We start from the raw sequence: 15,842 nt of genomic DNA, 5'->3' as shown, positions 1-15,842 counted from the left end.
TTAATCACCTAATTTCACAGCTATCTGAAGTGGCAATCGTTATATAGTGAAGCCCAATTTTCATCATACACTTCAATCAAAACAAAATACCACAACAGATTGAATGAAAAGCAGATGAGAGAACCCAGCTATTGTGTAGAAAGCCAGACTCTGAAGAGATTAGCAAAACATAAACAATACTACTCATTTCACTGAAATACTTCTGTTTTGTAAGACATTTTTAAGTAAAATACTTATGTTCTCACTTTTAATTTTTAATATAAATATCATTATATAAAACCTGATAAACAAAAAAGATCTTTGGGGCCCATAATTTTTTTTTAATATTTATTTATTTTTGAGAAAGCACAAGTGAGAGAGGGACAGAAGATCCAGAGTGGGCTCTGCACTGATAGCGGCCAGCCCGATGTGGGCCTAGAACTTAGAAAATGCAAGATCATCATGTGAGCCGAAGTCGACACTCAACCCACTGAGCCACCCAGGTGGCCTAGCTACTATTTTTAAGAATATAAAAGACTCTTAGACCAAAAGTTTAAAAACTGTTCTTAAGATACTATTTCATATGACCGGGGGATATGTTTTAGATGTGTTCAAGAATGCTCATAGTGACATTGCCTATAGTAACCCCGTAATAGGAACCATCCTAAATTCACCATCACAGAATGGATAATTAAATGATATATTTAAAATGGATTTCTGTAAGTGAAAATGAATGATGTAAAGTTAGCTCAGCAGAGGTAGCATTCTCTTTAAAAAAGTTATTGAGGGGTGCCTGGGTGGCTCATCCAACTTTGGCTCAAGTCATGATCTCACAGTTTGTGGGTTCAAGCTCTCTGCTGACAGCTCAGAGCCTGAAACCTGCTTCCGATTCTGTGCCTCCCTCTCTCTCTGCCCCTCCGCTGCTCATGATCTGTCTCTGTCTCTCAAAAATAAATAAATGTTAAAAAATAAATCTAAAAAATTGTTGAATGGAAGAAGCAAATTATAAAAGAACGTATATGGTGTGATTTTGGCTCTATAGATTTCAAAAGCAGGTAAAATTAACATACATGTTTAGAGATGCCATAGGGAATGATTACCACAGAAGTCAGGATAATGGTTTACTCTTAAGGTAGGAAGAAGATGATTATAAAGTTGAACACAAGAGGCAGGCTTTTATTATTCTGAAAATGTTCTATTTCTTAAATTTAGTATTAGTAGGGGTTATATGGATGCTTCTTTATAATTATTCTTTAAAATGTAAACATTTTATTATTTCTTACATATTCATGATATCATATGTCATACAATATGGATGTGAGACTAAAATTAAACTCACAAAACAAAACAGCAAATAAGAAAATATCATTAGAGGGGATGTCAAGGGAGTTAATTGGACTTCTTATGAATTTTAGTTGTGTTGGATGCTTTGCCTTCTGTGAAACTCAAATTGTGTCAATAAGCCATTAAAGTTTTATGTTTATTTCAAACCAAGCTGAGGTTTATCTTGTAGCAAGTTTTGTAAGAATGATTCATAAGACCTTTATTCCTTGAGTTTTTGTTCAAAATGATTTTTATACTCAGTTTGGCTGAGTCCAAGATTCTTGGTAGTCATTACTCTGTGGTGCGCTGGTGTTAAATGTCACCATGGTGAAATCTGAGGGTAATATGATTGTTTTACCATTATAGGTAATTTGTTCTTTGCCCCAGTTGCCCAAAATATATCTTAATTTTGAAGTCCAGTAAGTTAACTAGGATGTGACTGTGTGTGAACTCACTCTGTCTCAGTTTTTCCTAGGACATCAGATATTAGTCATTTTTATTTCTCAAAAGTTTTCTTGAATTTTTTATAATCACTTTTCTTTCTGTTTTATTTTTTGGCCCTTTTAGAGGGGACAGCAGTGATACATATTATATTTCTTTCCTTTATCTTTTAAACTCTGTAAGTTTTTATTTTTCTTGCTTTTTCACTGCTGTGAAATTTGGCAGTTGCCTAATTTCATGTCTGCTACCTCAGCATGGCCTTTTTCCTGTGATCTTTTATTCCCTACCCCCACCCCACTCATTTCCTCTGATAGTTCATATTTTCATCCCCTCTTGCCATATCTTCTTTGATTGCTTGTATTTCTGCATTAAATTCTTGTTTTTGTCAAATGATGGCTGCATTGTGTTTGAATTCATATGTGTCCAGTTTTTATCTTTCCTGTACCAGTGTTTTTTTTTTCTGCTGAGTGTCCTTCATCTTCTATTTGTGTTTTTCTATTCTGATTATTTGTTTATTTAATCTATTTCTAGATATACTTCTTGTTCCTTTTGCATCGTGTGTTTGAATGAGTTTGATTTTTTTCTGGAAGAACTATTTGTAGAAGCTACAAATAGGGCCAAAGCTATTTCTTATCAGGTATTTATTGATGATATAGGGTAGTACATGTGATTCCAGTTCTTTAACCCTATATTTCTTTATAAAACTGTTAGAATCTCTCTTTCACCCTTCCTTACCGACAGACTGCTTCCTACAAGTATGGTTTGTGTGACTCCCATATAAATTAGGCCCAGTCTACTCTTCTTGTTACAACTGGATCAAGGGTATGTGTATTCCAACAGTTTGCACCCTTACTTCAGTTGTTCACAAGAAGGTTTTATTGGTTATACCCCCCCAGATTGTTGCACATAACTTTGGAGAAATATGCTTTACTTGCATATGCTCGGATCTTCAATTATTGTTGTCATCTCTCTGTGTCTTACTCCATATTTGCTTTTTCTGAATTCAGTAATCTTCCCATGCACATGGTTCATAGTTATAGAGGTTTTCTACATTTCATTAAATGCAGAATTTTTATTTTTCTTATTTTTTTGCTGCTTTTGGGTGATATCTTAGAGAGAAAGGAAGGAAACTTTTTACTTAACAATATAGAAATAAGGTGTATCCTTTCAACTTTTGAGATAAGAACAGTAAGAATAAGAGATGAGAAAGGAAATTTCTGATGTTTTTCTTGTATCCACGGGGAGATTTAGTTGGAAATCTTCAACATACAATTTAGTTCCTAAGATGGAAACAAAACAAAAAGCCTACTTTGTTTTAGTAGCTATTACTGAGAATTTGGGCTTTAGTTTTTAAAAAACTAATACTAACATGAAGTATTTTGCTTTCAGAATTATTTAGCTTTTCATAATTGAGTATGTTATCCTAATCAACTACAATATTCCCTCTCATTGGATTTGAGATTTAGTTTTACCCCACTTATAAGTTAGCCGATAGTTGTCATATGGATGCTAATAAAATACATGAAATTCCTGGATCACAGACAAAGGATTTTATTCCTTACAGCACGGTAAATAGCATAAGCATCAACATATTTATTTGATTTCTCTTGGCCCCTGATCTCACAGAGGCAATGCAACATGGGTTAGATGGATGCTTCATACACTGTGTGTTTGCAACAAAACTGAAAAAAAAAATGAGCTTGGGGAATTTACCACTTTTATAGCAGGTAGTAAGTAAACCTGCTTTTTATCCAGTGGGGAGTGGAAGTGTTACCTCATTTCTGAAAGTTGTCTTGTGAAATGTTTTGGTTAAACCACAAGCCTTGCAGACCTGGAATACCAATAAAATGTGAGGAATCCTAAGAGGCCCAGGGGAAATGACCTCTCTCAATCTCTCTCTCAATCTCTTTCTCTCTCTCCCTGTCTGCCTCTTTCTCTTAATCTCTGTTCATAAAACCCTCCTCAAATGAGAATCCCTACCTTTATGTGATCTGAACTGTTTTATTAAATGCATAAAACCAACTAGGAACAGTTACCACTGTTCATTCATTGGAGTGGGTCCCATGTTCACCAAATTCTCTTTTGTTCTTATTCTTTTCTTTCTAATTATTATTTTTGAGTGCTAAGAGCAGAGAGTTGAGTTTATTTTACTTTTATTAATCTATCTTCTATCTATCCATTCATCTACCATTTATCTTTGTATCCTTAGTTCTTAGCACTACATCATTATCATTCCCACCAAGGACCCTTCTTGCTTAATCTATGTAAATATATGTATTTGTTTCTATAATCTCATTTCCCATTCCAGTTTCTTTTCTTCTGTAACTACTCTAATAAATTTTATATGTATATTTGAATCCATATGTATCCTTGTAAAAATGTCACATGTCATTTTATATATGTATGTGTGTATTTTTTAATCTTTTAACCTTTTAAATGATTTTAAGCTTACAGAAAAGTAATATAGTAAAAAGATTTCCCGTGTGCCCTTTACTCAGACTCAAATATAATTAATGTTTAGCAACATTTGCTTTATATCTCTCTTTTTGTATATGTTTATGTATTTTTTCTGAAGTGTTTGACAATAAGTTGTAGACATGTACCTTATCCTTCAATATTTCAGTTTGTTTCCTGAGAAGAAAAGATAACCTTAGATATCACAGTATAATTATTAAACTAGAAATTTTATCATTAATATACTATTATTGAATATGCAGTCTGTATTCAAATTTCATTAATTGTCCCAGCAATGTCTTTTATAACTCTTTCTCCTTCTCCCCAGTCCAGTTTCTATTGAATTTAGTTATGTTTCTTTAGTTTTTAATTTAGAACAATTCCTTGGCCTTTCTTTGATATTTGAGAGTGTGTATATAAATTTTGCCTATATATGATATAATGCCCTGACCATAGTACAACTGTTGTGCACTGAGGTCCCAGGTTCTCTATACCTCTGCCAGTACTTGATTCTAGATAACATTCTAACTTTTGCCATTATTTTGGTTTTAAAGTTGACTCCTGTTTATTCTTTCTGATCACTAATGAGTTTTACCTCTTTTACCAACTCTTCACAGAGACACACTTCCTCAGGAGGGAACCTATCTTTAAATGTGTGTGTGTGTGTGTGTGTGTGTGTGTGTGTGTGTGTGTGTGTTATAGTCCAGCATAATCAGGCTCTTAGAGGGATCTTTTGAAGTTGATGTCATGGATAGCAGTTGTAAATGCCTATTTTACTTTACATTCTCTTAGACAACTAAAACCTAAGTCCTTAAGACAACTATCTGCATCTAACAACTAAAAATTCTTAGTAGAACTTGTAATATTTCCTCCTTCATGTACTTGAAATCATGAGCTTTTTAAAAAGTTTATTTATTTTGAGAGAGATGGCACATGAGTAGGGGAGTGGCAGAGGGAAGGAGAGAGAACCCCAGTCTCCTGTAGAGCCCAGTGCAACGCTCAAACTCACAAACTGTGAGATCATAACCTGGGCAAAACCAAGAGTCGGATGGCCAACTGACACAACCTCCCAGGTGCCCCTGATTCATGAGCTTTTCAAAATTTTATTTGAATATAGTTGACATACAATGTTACATACTAAATATAACATAGTATTCTGACAAGTTTATATGTTACACTGCGCTTGTCACACAGCTACCATCTGACACCCTACAACATTATTCCAATATGACTGTATAACCCTATGCTGTGCCTTTTGTTCCTCTGATTTATTCACTCCATAACATGAAGCCTGGATTTTTCCACTCTTTCTCCATTCATTTTGCCCATATCCCTAGCCCCTTCCCATCTGGCAACCATAATTTTGTTCTCTGTTTTTATAGGTCTGATTCTGCTTTTTGTTTGTCTGTTTTTTGTTTGTTTGTTTGTTTGTTTTAGATTCCACTCATGAATGAAATCATATGGTTTTTGTCTTTCTCAGTCTGACTTATTTCACTTAGCATAATACCATCTAGGTCTACACATGTTGTGACAAGTGGCACAATCTCAATCTTTACTAGTGAAGGATAGAATTTCTGGAATACTGTAAATATTAGCATGCCAAAATAAAATTTTATATACCTCTTTTAAATGTATCAACTGAATCTAAATGACATCACGTTTGGCTAACTTTCATTATGCATTTAAAAATGATGTGAACAGGGGCACCTGGGTGGCTCAGTCGGTTGAGCATCCGTGCTCAAGTCATGATCTCACAGATGGTGAGTTGGAGCCCCGTGTTGGGCTCTGGGCTGACAACTTAGAGTCTGGAGCCTGCTTCCGATTCTGTGTTTCCCTCTCTCTGCCTCTCCCCCGCTCACACTCTGTCTCTCTTTTTTAAGAATAAATAAACATAAAAATTAAAAAAAATAAAATAATATAAACAGTTTCTTTTTTATAGTCAAAATTTACATCCTTTTTTCCCTCCTTTAACTCAATATATCTGTTTCATCTTTCCCAACCAGAATACTATCCTGATATATGTATATTGTAATATTTCTTAATATACCTTAAAATATAATTTCATATTTAAATGTATTTTAATTATATCAAATATCTTCATCACAGAAAAAGTGCAATTGTATTTTTAAAATTTCCTGTGATAATAAAGGAAAAATGTTTTCTGGATTATATTTTCATTACATTATAATCATTATTAGTCAATTGTTGATCAGAAAAGCATATACATATTACACATATTGTTAATTAATTAAATCTAAAAGTAAAGTGTTATAGAAAATGTTTCTTTAATTATTTTTTTTCAGTTACTGCATTTGTCTCTCTATTGCTAGAATGAGGCAGAATTTCAGTATCAATTCGACTCTTTGATTTTTTTTTTGTTGTGAATGCTGATAAAATTTGTTCACATAAATGGTTGAAAGGAGTTTATTATAGAAATATTGTATTTTTTGTCAGAACATAACAAGTAGTGATCTAGCATCAAAAAATTTTTAACAGCCCATCAGCTGTTAATTTGTTTATATCCTCTTGTCAACTTGATAAAAACAAGAAACTACATGATATGTTATTCATTCATTAGTCATTCTTTTTCTCAACACTGACACCAAATGATTCTGATTATCTCTTTTCTTAACACATTTTTATACCCCAAGGTAATGAACTCTTGTACAATTATAGGATACGTTTTTCTTTTATAAGATGGGAGAAATAAGATCTAAAAAGGAAAAGGTTGACTTTTTTTTTTTTTTTTAGAAAAGAGTACATGAGGAAATTGAAGATCTCAAAAATTATTTTCTTACAGCGATCTGTGTCTGCCTATACCTATCTTAACATACTCAGGAATATTTATCAGGCTGCTGTTAAAAAGAAATAAATTTTTAAAGCTATCATCATTTGAAAAGAATAATAGTATTCACATGGTAGCATCAACCTTTGAGAGAAATACAAAATATTAAATTTACTGAATTATAAATTTACATTAAGGAGCTTATTATGTAACTCTGCAGCTGATTGTTTTGACAGAATATCTAATTCAATGACCTGTAAACTCCTCTGTCATATTCCTAGAAGATCATTTAAAGAGACTGATTCCAATGTGTTGATGTCTAACAAGAAGACTAAATACTGGTGTTCATGGAAGGTTATTTGGTGTTTTAATTTAGGGCTCTGGATATACAATCTCACACATTTCTCTTCCTTTGCTTATGTTAGTTCCTCCACATGAATTGCTAGTTTCTTCTCCTTTCCCCATTTATTATATGTCTTTATTATAGCTCTTTTATGTTGTATTTAGGAAGACCAATTCATTTAGCATCCCAAACATATCTTGCATCTAATCCAACCTATCTAGTGCCCTAGTTCAGATCTGCATCATTTCTCTGTCTCATTCTCTTCCCACTGCTTTTTTCCCATCTGTTTTCCCTGCCTCCATTGTCTTCTCACTCCAATGTCTGGACCATAGACTTACTATAATGACCTGTCCAAAATACAAATCAATTCCGTATTCTCCTACTCTGAAATACTCAGTTGCTCTTACTCACAAACCTTCAGCATCTCGACATGGCCCAAAGTATTAATATTTACTTTCATTTATTGTAATTCTCTTTTCTCAACTACCTTTCAAATTTTTTCTCTAGCAACTGTCCTCAACGATATATTTTATACTTCTCTCACACAAATTACTTATTTCCTTGAATACATATCCTGGTACATTTATTAGGATGTCACAATAGACCCATAACTTTATTTTTTCAGTAACTTTCAACATAAACCTTTGGCTACCTGTAAAAAAGGACTAAAATTTATTCATATGCAGTGAATATATCCTTTATAGGAAAATGTGTGATTTATCATTGAGCTATGTTTTTATATCACATTGATGATAGCACAATATATGGCTATAGGACCCGGGGTGGGGGAATGGCAAAGACCAGCTTTGAATAATGAAAGGAAACCAAGGTAAAGAAAAACTCTCTAGCCATAATCCTAATGTATGAAGATTTTTAAAAAGGTGGTTTGAAAACACATATGTAAACATAAATTGCATTTGAATTTAATTCTCCTTTATATTAGTAAGGAAAAAAGATTTTTGCATTTGACCTTTAACCTAGAACTCAGTGGATTATAACAATCTTTTTATAATTCCCTTTTAGATTCAGTGTAAGAAGGTAACAAACTCTAAGATGTTAAAAGGCAGTTTCTACTAACACTAACTGTATGATCTTTAATAGGTCATTTATTTTTACTAAACTTCAGTTTTTATAACTATAAAGTGAAAATTAATATATATTCCCTATCTGTTTAAGGAAAGATTGTATTGTATGAGCTATCAATTTAAAGTATATGATCAATTAAAGAGATATAAAAATAAATTGTATCATTGAAGTATTCTGTGGTCTCCTTAACTTTAATTTTGTATTTCCTTAGAGGATCTTGATAGGAAGTATATGTTGGTAAGGCTAATAAATGATCAAATAAGGAAATAAAGGATACATTGGGGCTTCATTTGTTTTATTTATTTATTTTATTTCCTTCTTTCATGTTTCTTATTAAAACAGTTTTGGTATGAACCATGATGGAATTGGAAATTCTTGTGGGACCAAAGGTCATGAAGCAGCAAAACTTATGGCAGCTCACATTACTGCAAATACCAATCCTTTTTCTTGGTCTGCCTGCAGTCGAGACTATATCACCAGCTTTCTAGAGTAAGTAATCTCTGGGGAGTGATGATGAATTGCTCCAGAAGTGAGCCATTGGTAGAAGCCTAATATGTAGTGCTTCAGACTGCACAATGAGTAACTTTTATAGGGTGATATTTCAGGCTGTTCCCAAAATACTTTAATATATCACTGTGGCAAACTTTTTCCTTCATACTCAAAAAAGAACTTGGTAGATTAGAGAAACTGGAGCAAGGATATAAGCGGGGTTGATGATGTGAGTATCAGAATGTTCAATCAATGGGAAACAATGTCAGAAAGAGTTTCGATTTACACAGTTTAATAGAGCATAGGCCAAATTTTAATTCAGTGATGATATATTTCATTTTGTTGTTGAAAACACTGATTTTTTTAGGAATGCTAAAGTATCTAATAGTAACAAACAACAACAACAAAAAACCAAGCACCCAAGAAATGAAAATAAGAAAATGAAAATTTAATTTGAAAATGTATTAAGTGACTCATCTTTTCTACAGTTTGAGAACTTCTTTGCTGACCTTTTAATGTGTATTCTAAGTGTGTGATTACTTAAATGTGAACTATATAAATTAGCTCAGGTATAACTGTGTTTATAAAAGCAGATATTCGTTCACATCTCACCTGTATAGGACTTCAGGATTGGACTTTGGAAACTCACAGACTTAGGTCCCACTTTCTAATTGTGTGCCCATGAGCATGTTAACTTAACCTTTCCTAATCTTCACTGACCTCACTTGTTAAATGAGTTAGGTAATACTAGATGCATCATCAGGTTGCTATACACACACACACACACACACACACACACACACACACACACACAGTTATGTACAATGTTATAATGTATATGAAGCACATTAGACATTTGTTAAGTGGTAAATATTATTTTAAATAATTTCAAGGCTTTAAGCATTAATGCTCTATCATTATCTTCAACTGTTTTGTGCCATTTTTCCTTGGGGAGGAGAGATTAAATATTCTTTCAAAAAGTGAATCAGAGATAAAGCCTCGTGAACCAGAGAAATTTTTTTAAAAATCTTTCTTTGTTCAAAATTCACATTTATATGACTATGGTGTAAAATTTTAAAAATTCAGAAAGGCGATTTAAGGTAATATTATTCATTAGAATCACATTCTGAAAACTTAAAATTACATATATTTTAAAGCCCCAAACATGAGATTTTAAATTACCTATCACAATGCTTTCATCAATCAGAGATCAAAAGGTAAATGTTTAACATGAGGTTAATTGAATTAAAAATACATAATAATGAAACAGAAGGAATTGGAAATTCATATCAGAATGTAATTCCTCTGGATAATTATACTATAACCTAAAAATTTTTTAATCTTAGTAATAAGTAATTATAACACTGTGCTTGTTTAGTGCCAAACCTGGATTAAAGGCTATAAAGATAGACCACAGAGAATTTGTTACACATCTTTGGGCAGTTTCTAACACAAAGCAGTAGCATTATCATTTTCCACCAAGATATTTTTAATGATATCATATTACCTAAATTTTAAACATTGTTGAAGATCTGCTCTCCCCAGAAATCACGCCAGTTCTGGAATTTCTCCTTTGACTTGGCTCATGTTTTTATAATGGAATCTTAGTGTCTATCACCAGAAAGACAAATTGTATAACATGCTCAGTATTTCTGTGCATTTTTGTAGGCTTCTCTCTTCTTGTGTTTTCTCAAGTACCATTTTCTTTCTCCCCTATGCTATTTATTTTGCACAGTTTATTTGCTAGGACCATCTCTGTATACCCAATACAAGGACCAGTTTTGATCTCTTGCCAGAGAGACTGTTAAAAAAATTCTCCAAAAGGGGTGCCTGAGTGGCTCAGTCAGTTAATCGTCCGGCTTCGGCTCAGGTCATGATCTCCCAGTTCGTGGGTTCGAGCCCCATGTCAGGCTCTGAGCTAAGCTGTCCGCACAGACAGCTTCAGATTCTGTGTCTCCCTCTCTCTCTGACCCTCTCCTGTTCCTGCTGTCTCTCTCTCTCTCTAAAATAAATGTAAAATCAGTAAAAAAAAAAAAAAAAGTAAAAAAAATCTCCAAAAAAGAATCCGTAAATTAATAATAGAATACTGTTAAGAAATCACCAATGTTTTGGTGACAGATGGAAAATTATTAACTAGGTACAGTAAAGTGTTCCATTGAATTAATTAAAAGAATTAATCCAAAAAGCATTATTTAAGCCTTATTGCCTCTTTGCATTTTGTATGTAAGCATGATGAGTGTTGACAGGGTTCTAACAGGCTTATTTATCCTGTATTTTATAAAAATATTTCTATTGTGCATCCTCATGGGAATACTCACAAAGTTAAAGCCATCAGTAAAAGACAGATATGAAAGACAATTTATAGAGATTTAGGAAAAGTTGGGGTTTTTGTCCTCTTTAATAGTAAACTAAACAGCTCTGATTATAATCTGACCAAGCAATAAAGGTTTTTTAAACACAGGACCCTTTAAAAAGGTCAGTTCACTGGAGCACAAAGACATAATAGTAACTTTCTTGAATTTCTCTGTTCCTTTTTATTAATGCAGTTGGCTTAATTGCTTTAACAGCTATGTGTGATATTTTTAAAAATCCAGTGATATTTTGATCAGGGATTGAGGTTACATTTATGTTTTATAGTTGGCTCAAAAAGACTCATAACATTTTATTTTAGTTTCTCTTCTCAAGAAAAAGAAATCTTGAAAGATGAATTGTTTAGGAACTGCAGCCCAGCCAACAAAATGCATACCTTTCTTTATACTTAGTGACTGTATAGGCCCAAGATGTTGGTGGACTTTAACAATGAGCTTTCTATGATTTATAGACATTCACTATTCACTATGTTCAACTGAAAACAATTCCATGGCCTTTAAATGCCAGTAAAGTCTCTCGTGTCTTTCTGAAACACTAGGTGCTATTGATCAATCAGGAGATGGTGTTTACCAACTCCCAATATTTTTTTTCAGATTTCTTAAACTCGGTGATTCAATAAGTGGTTCATGAATCGCCCAGAAGCCGTCCTGATTAAATAATAGAGAACCCATTTCCGTTAAAATGGACGTGTTATGCCAGCTTCTGATGTTTTCGACGACGGCTTTGCAGGTAGTGTCCTTCCTATCTGCCTGCGGGACTTATTTACTTATTTATTTAGAGAAAGATGAACCTGGTATTATGGCTCACGCTCATTGATGACTATGGGCTAATTTACCAGGCAGTGGAAGGCAGCCAGCCAGAAGCAGTGTAGGCCAGTTTTTCATACATTTTCCACCACTTAGTGGTAGTACAGAGTAATTTCATATAGTTTTCAAAAATTCTGGAGCCTCTGTGAATCAACTCTTGCTCTATTTAAATTAAAGTCTGTTAAATTGTTTGAACTGTCAGAGATCCATAGCAAAATTTCCTACAGTTCCAAATTAAATACAGACTAGCCTTTTTCACAGAAAAGATGGAAGCTGAATAAAGAAAGGCAATATTATGGTTGAAGGTGAACTAGAAAGAAAGATCAGAAGAAAAGTGGTATAAGATGAACAGAATGACCAAGACACTCACATTTCCTTGTAGCAATCACTTTTCAAGATCAGTATCAATAATCTTTAAATGGAAAACAATTTCATAGATGGGACCCTCTTTTTATATGGAGCCCAAGAAACAGCAAAACAAGTTTCTCCTCCTTCTATTAATCAGGTACATTTTGGGGACTTCACTCTAACTTCTTCTCTTTGATAAGTCACAGTTACATATGGAGAAGAGAGCATAACTGAGTAAATCATTATCAGTACAGTGTTTGTATGTTGGAAGCCTCAGTTATATTCAAGCATCCCAGTCATATGGAGGGCAAGAGAGAAAGGTCTAACTCATTTTAGAAGGTAGTTATTGTTAGTTTTTTGGATATTGATAAAGCAGTTTATAATAACATAGTAGATATGACACTTGATATATCACAGATAATACAATTGATTCATTTAATTTAGGTATATGAGCACAATTTTGTGTTAAAAATAGGAGTTAACTTTTTGTTGTTTTTGTTTCAAGACTGTTAAGATATGTATAGGGTTATATAGAGAATGATTTATTTTCTAGATTGACGCACTGTGTGACTGAAGGTCTATAGTTTATAGTATAATTGTTTTAAGTAAAAAATAAATAGAAAATTGCAATTAGGAGAATGTGCTCATATGTTCTGGAAACAAAGCCAAGGGTGCATATTTTATGTAGGGATCTGTATATTTTAGCTGAAGATTCAACTCTGGCTCATGTTCCCATTTCAAGATTAATTTTTGAACTATGTAAATAAGTCTTCTCTCAATTAGAGATAGAATACATAAAATATGATTTTGCTATCATGCTGCAAGGATTTCTGGAAATGTAAATATGTTTTGATTTACTAAGAATTTCATAATCTGAGAAAAAGCGTGTTCTCAAACATGCATTTTTTTTCTACTAAGAATTTCATAATCTGGGAGAAAGCATGCTCTCAAACACACATATTTTTTCTGTCTTGTCTTAGATGCATGAACAAAAGTAGAGTTTATTATTATCTATAATGCTATAGATATTAACTAGGCTTTTAGTAGTGAAATAGTTGCTAGTAGGGAAATAATCATAGTTCTATATTTATGTATATGTTTTTGCTCAGGGCAAGTGTTACTCTGCTTAATAATAATAAGTTGTAATAGTATCTCGTAGATGGAAACTAAGTGCCCTTTATTCATTGATGAGTGAGGTTTATACTTTATGAGTGGAAAATTTGCATATGACCAAAGCACAAACCATCTGTGCTTAAAAGTGACATTTGATGATAAAATTTAAGCAGATTTATATATAACATCACTACTCTTCTTATTGTGATAAAAGTAACATAAATAACACTAGATTTAACATAAGAATCATATTGTTATATCAGTTATTTAGAACCGTAGATTTAATAACAATTATTCATAATTTCCTTTTTGTTAGCAATAATTACAAAATATAATAAGATAACTCATCTAATACTTTTGAAAAAGGAAAAACATTTGTACCAGGAGACCTGTACAAAAATGTTCATATCAGCAGAATTCGCAAGTTTCAGAAGTTAGGAATAATGCAGATGATTGTTAATGGAAGAATGGATGAGTAGTTGTTAGTCTTACATGGAATATTAAAGAACAATATTGATGAACAAGCTACAGCTATATATATCAACATGGATATATTTCACATTCATAATGTTGAACAAAAGAATAGTCACAAAAGAAAACCTATACTATAACTCCTTTTATATAGTCAAAAAATAGGCAGATTAATAACTGGGAGATAAATAATTACTAAGATAAGCATGGAAATAATTATTTTAAAAATAAGAATATTAGTTACTTTCTGTAGAGAATATGACAGTTGTGTTTAGGGTTAATTGCTTGGGAATTTCCTAAGAGGAAAAAAACACACTGGTAGGGTTAAATATACATCTCTCAGATCCATATCCTCTACCTTCTATACTTACATCTGTGATATTTCAGAATGGTAATTGGTGACTCAGATGCATGGAAGTATCCATAACTATTATTTTCTAAGAGTTAATTAAAATAATTGTGATCTTAACTTACTTGAAAGTAGCAAGAAAGTAGAAGACACATTTTAGTAACATTATATGAAAACAATATTTTTAACACTTCATGTCTAGTTAAGAATTAAAATATGAAAACTATCTCCTTCAAATACTTTAATCCAGGTTTTACTGTATATATCAGATATGGTTAGTAGGAGAATAGGAAGTACATCTTCTACCCAAAACATAGAAAAATTTAAGTTGGTCTTGGAGATACTCCTACCCTTGCTTTCCTAGAGTCAATAATAGGTAAGACATTAGTGGCTTGTACAGTACTATAGCTGAACCCATTTCAAAAGGCCTTGGTTGCTGCTATATTCCTAAATGTTCATTTTTTAAAAATCTTTCTGATTTTTTAAATATTTTATTTCTTATGGTATTTTATTCTTCTGCAAAGAATAAGACATGTCTAGATATTTAGTTAGAACGTATTAATACAAAGCAATAGATACTTATAGAGAATGGAAATAAAATCCCACTTTTGGGTAGAGGACTTTGTCCACAGGTAACCACAATGCGTGCCTTCTTTATTGTCTGGAGGCTCTTCCATTGATTGTGTGATTTGGTATTTTTTTAAGAACATGAACCATGATTAGAAGATTGTTAATACCTGGGAACAAGAACTTTAAATGAAAGAATTATTCTCGCTTCCTTCTAGGTTAAGCCAAGTTTCAGTTCACTTTCAGAAAATAATTATTTTCCCAGGGTATCTATTCTTAAACTCTTTTGGGGAGGCCATATTGTACTTCCTCTAGGTTTTTAGGTTAATTTTCCAAACCTACAAGTTATTATGTGTAATAAGTAAAAACATTTTTTTGAATGTTTATTTTTAAGAGAGTGAGAGAGACAGAGTGTAGGCTAGGGACGGGCAGAGAGAGAGGGAGACACAGAATCTAAAGCAGGCTCCAGGCTCTGAGTTGTCGGCACAGAGCCTGACCTGTGGCTCGAACTCACGAACTGTGAGATCATTACCTGAGCTGAAGTCAGATGCTTAGCCAACTGAGACACCCAGTCACCCTATGCATAATAATTTTTAATAGACTTTTGACTGAATTCTACTTAGGTGAATATATCTTATACCTTCTTTGTTGTGCTATCAGCAAATATTTTTAACTATAGGACTCTGTACTTAAATACTTCAGTACTTAAAAATTTCCCATTGATTTATGGTAGTACTTAACTTGATATTTTTTCATATTTCAGTCTTTTTATAAAGACTTATAATTTTGTTGTAGATGGAGATGGAACTGATATTTTAAAAGAAAAATGGAATTAAGCTAATATTCATTTGTTTCATGAATATTGTGTTTTATCAAAGTAGTCCATCTTCATTCAGTAGACTTTTTACATTTGGCCTC

At 32.7% G+C, this 15,842-nt stretch overlaps 1 protein-coding gene across 1 annotated transcript in view; it reads left to right on the top strand.

Annotated features, from left to right (window-relative positions):
* The window catches only part of ADAMTS6 (ADAM metallopeptidase with thrombospondin type 1 motif 6), a 265,952-nt gene that overhangs the window by 124,053 nt on the left and 126,057 nt on the right, over nucleotides 1-15,842 (top strand). The window contains exon 9 of the mRNA XM_029942319.1: nucleotides 8,754-8,900. Within this exon, the coding sequence (XP_029798179.1) occupies nucleotides 8,754-8,900 (147 nt within the window). The remainder of the gene's footprint in view (nucleotides 1-8,753; nucleotides 8,901-15,842) is intronic.

The sequence above is a fragment of the Suricata suricatta genome, chromosome 6 (genome assembly GCF_006229205.1).
Source record: "Suricata suricatta isolate VVHF042 chromosome 6, meerkat_22Aug2017_6uvM2_HiC, whole genome shotgun sequence".
Classification (NCBI taxonomy): domain Eukaryota; kingdom Metazoa; phylum Chordata; class Mammalia; order Carnivora; family Herpestidae; genus Suricata; species Suricata suricatta.
Note: the sequence above shows the minus strand (reverse complement) of the source record. Positions and strands in the feature narration are given on the sequence as shown.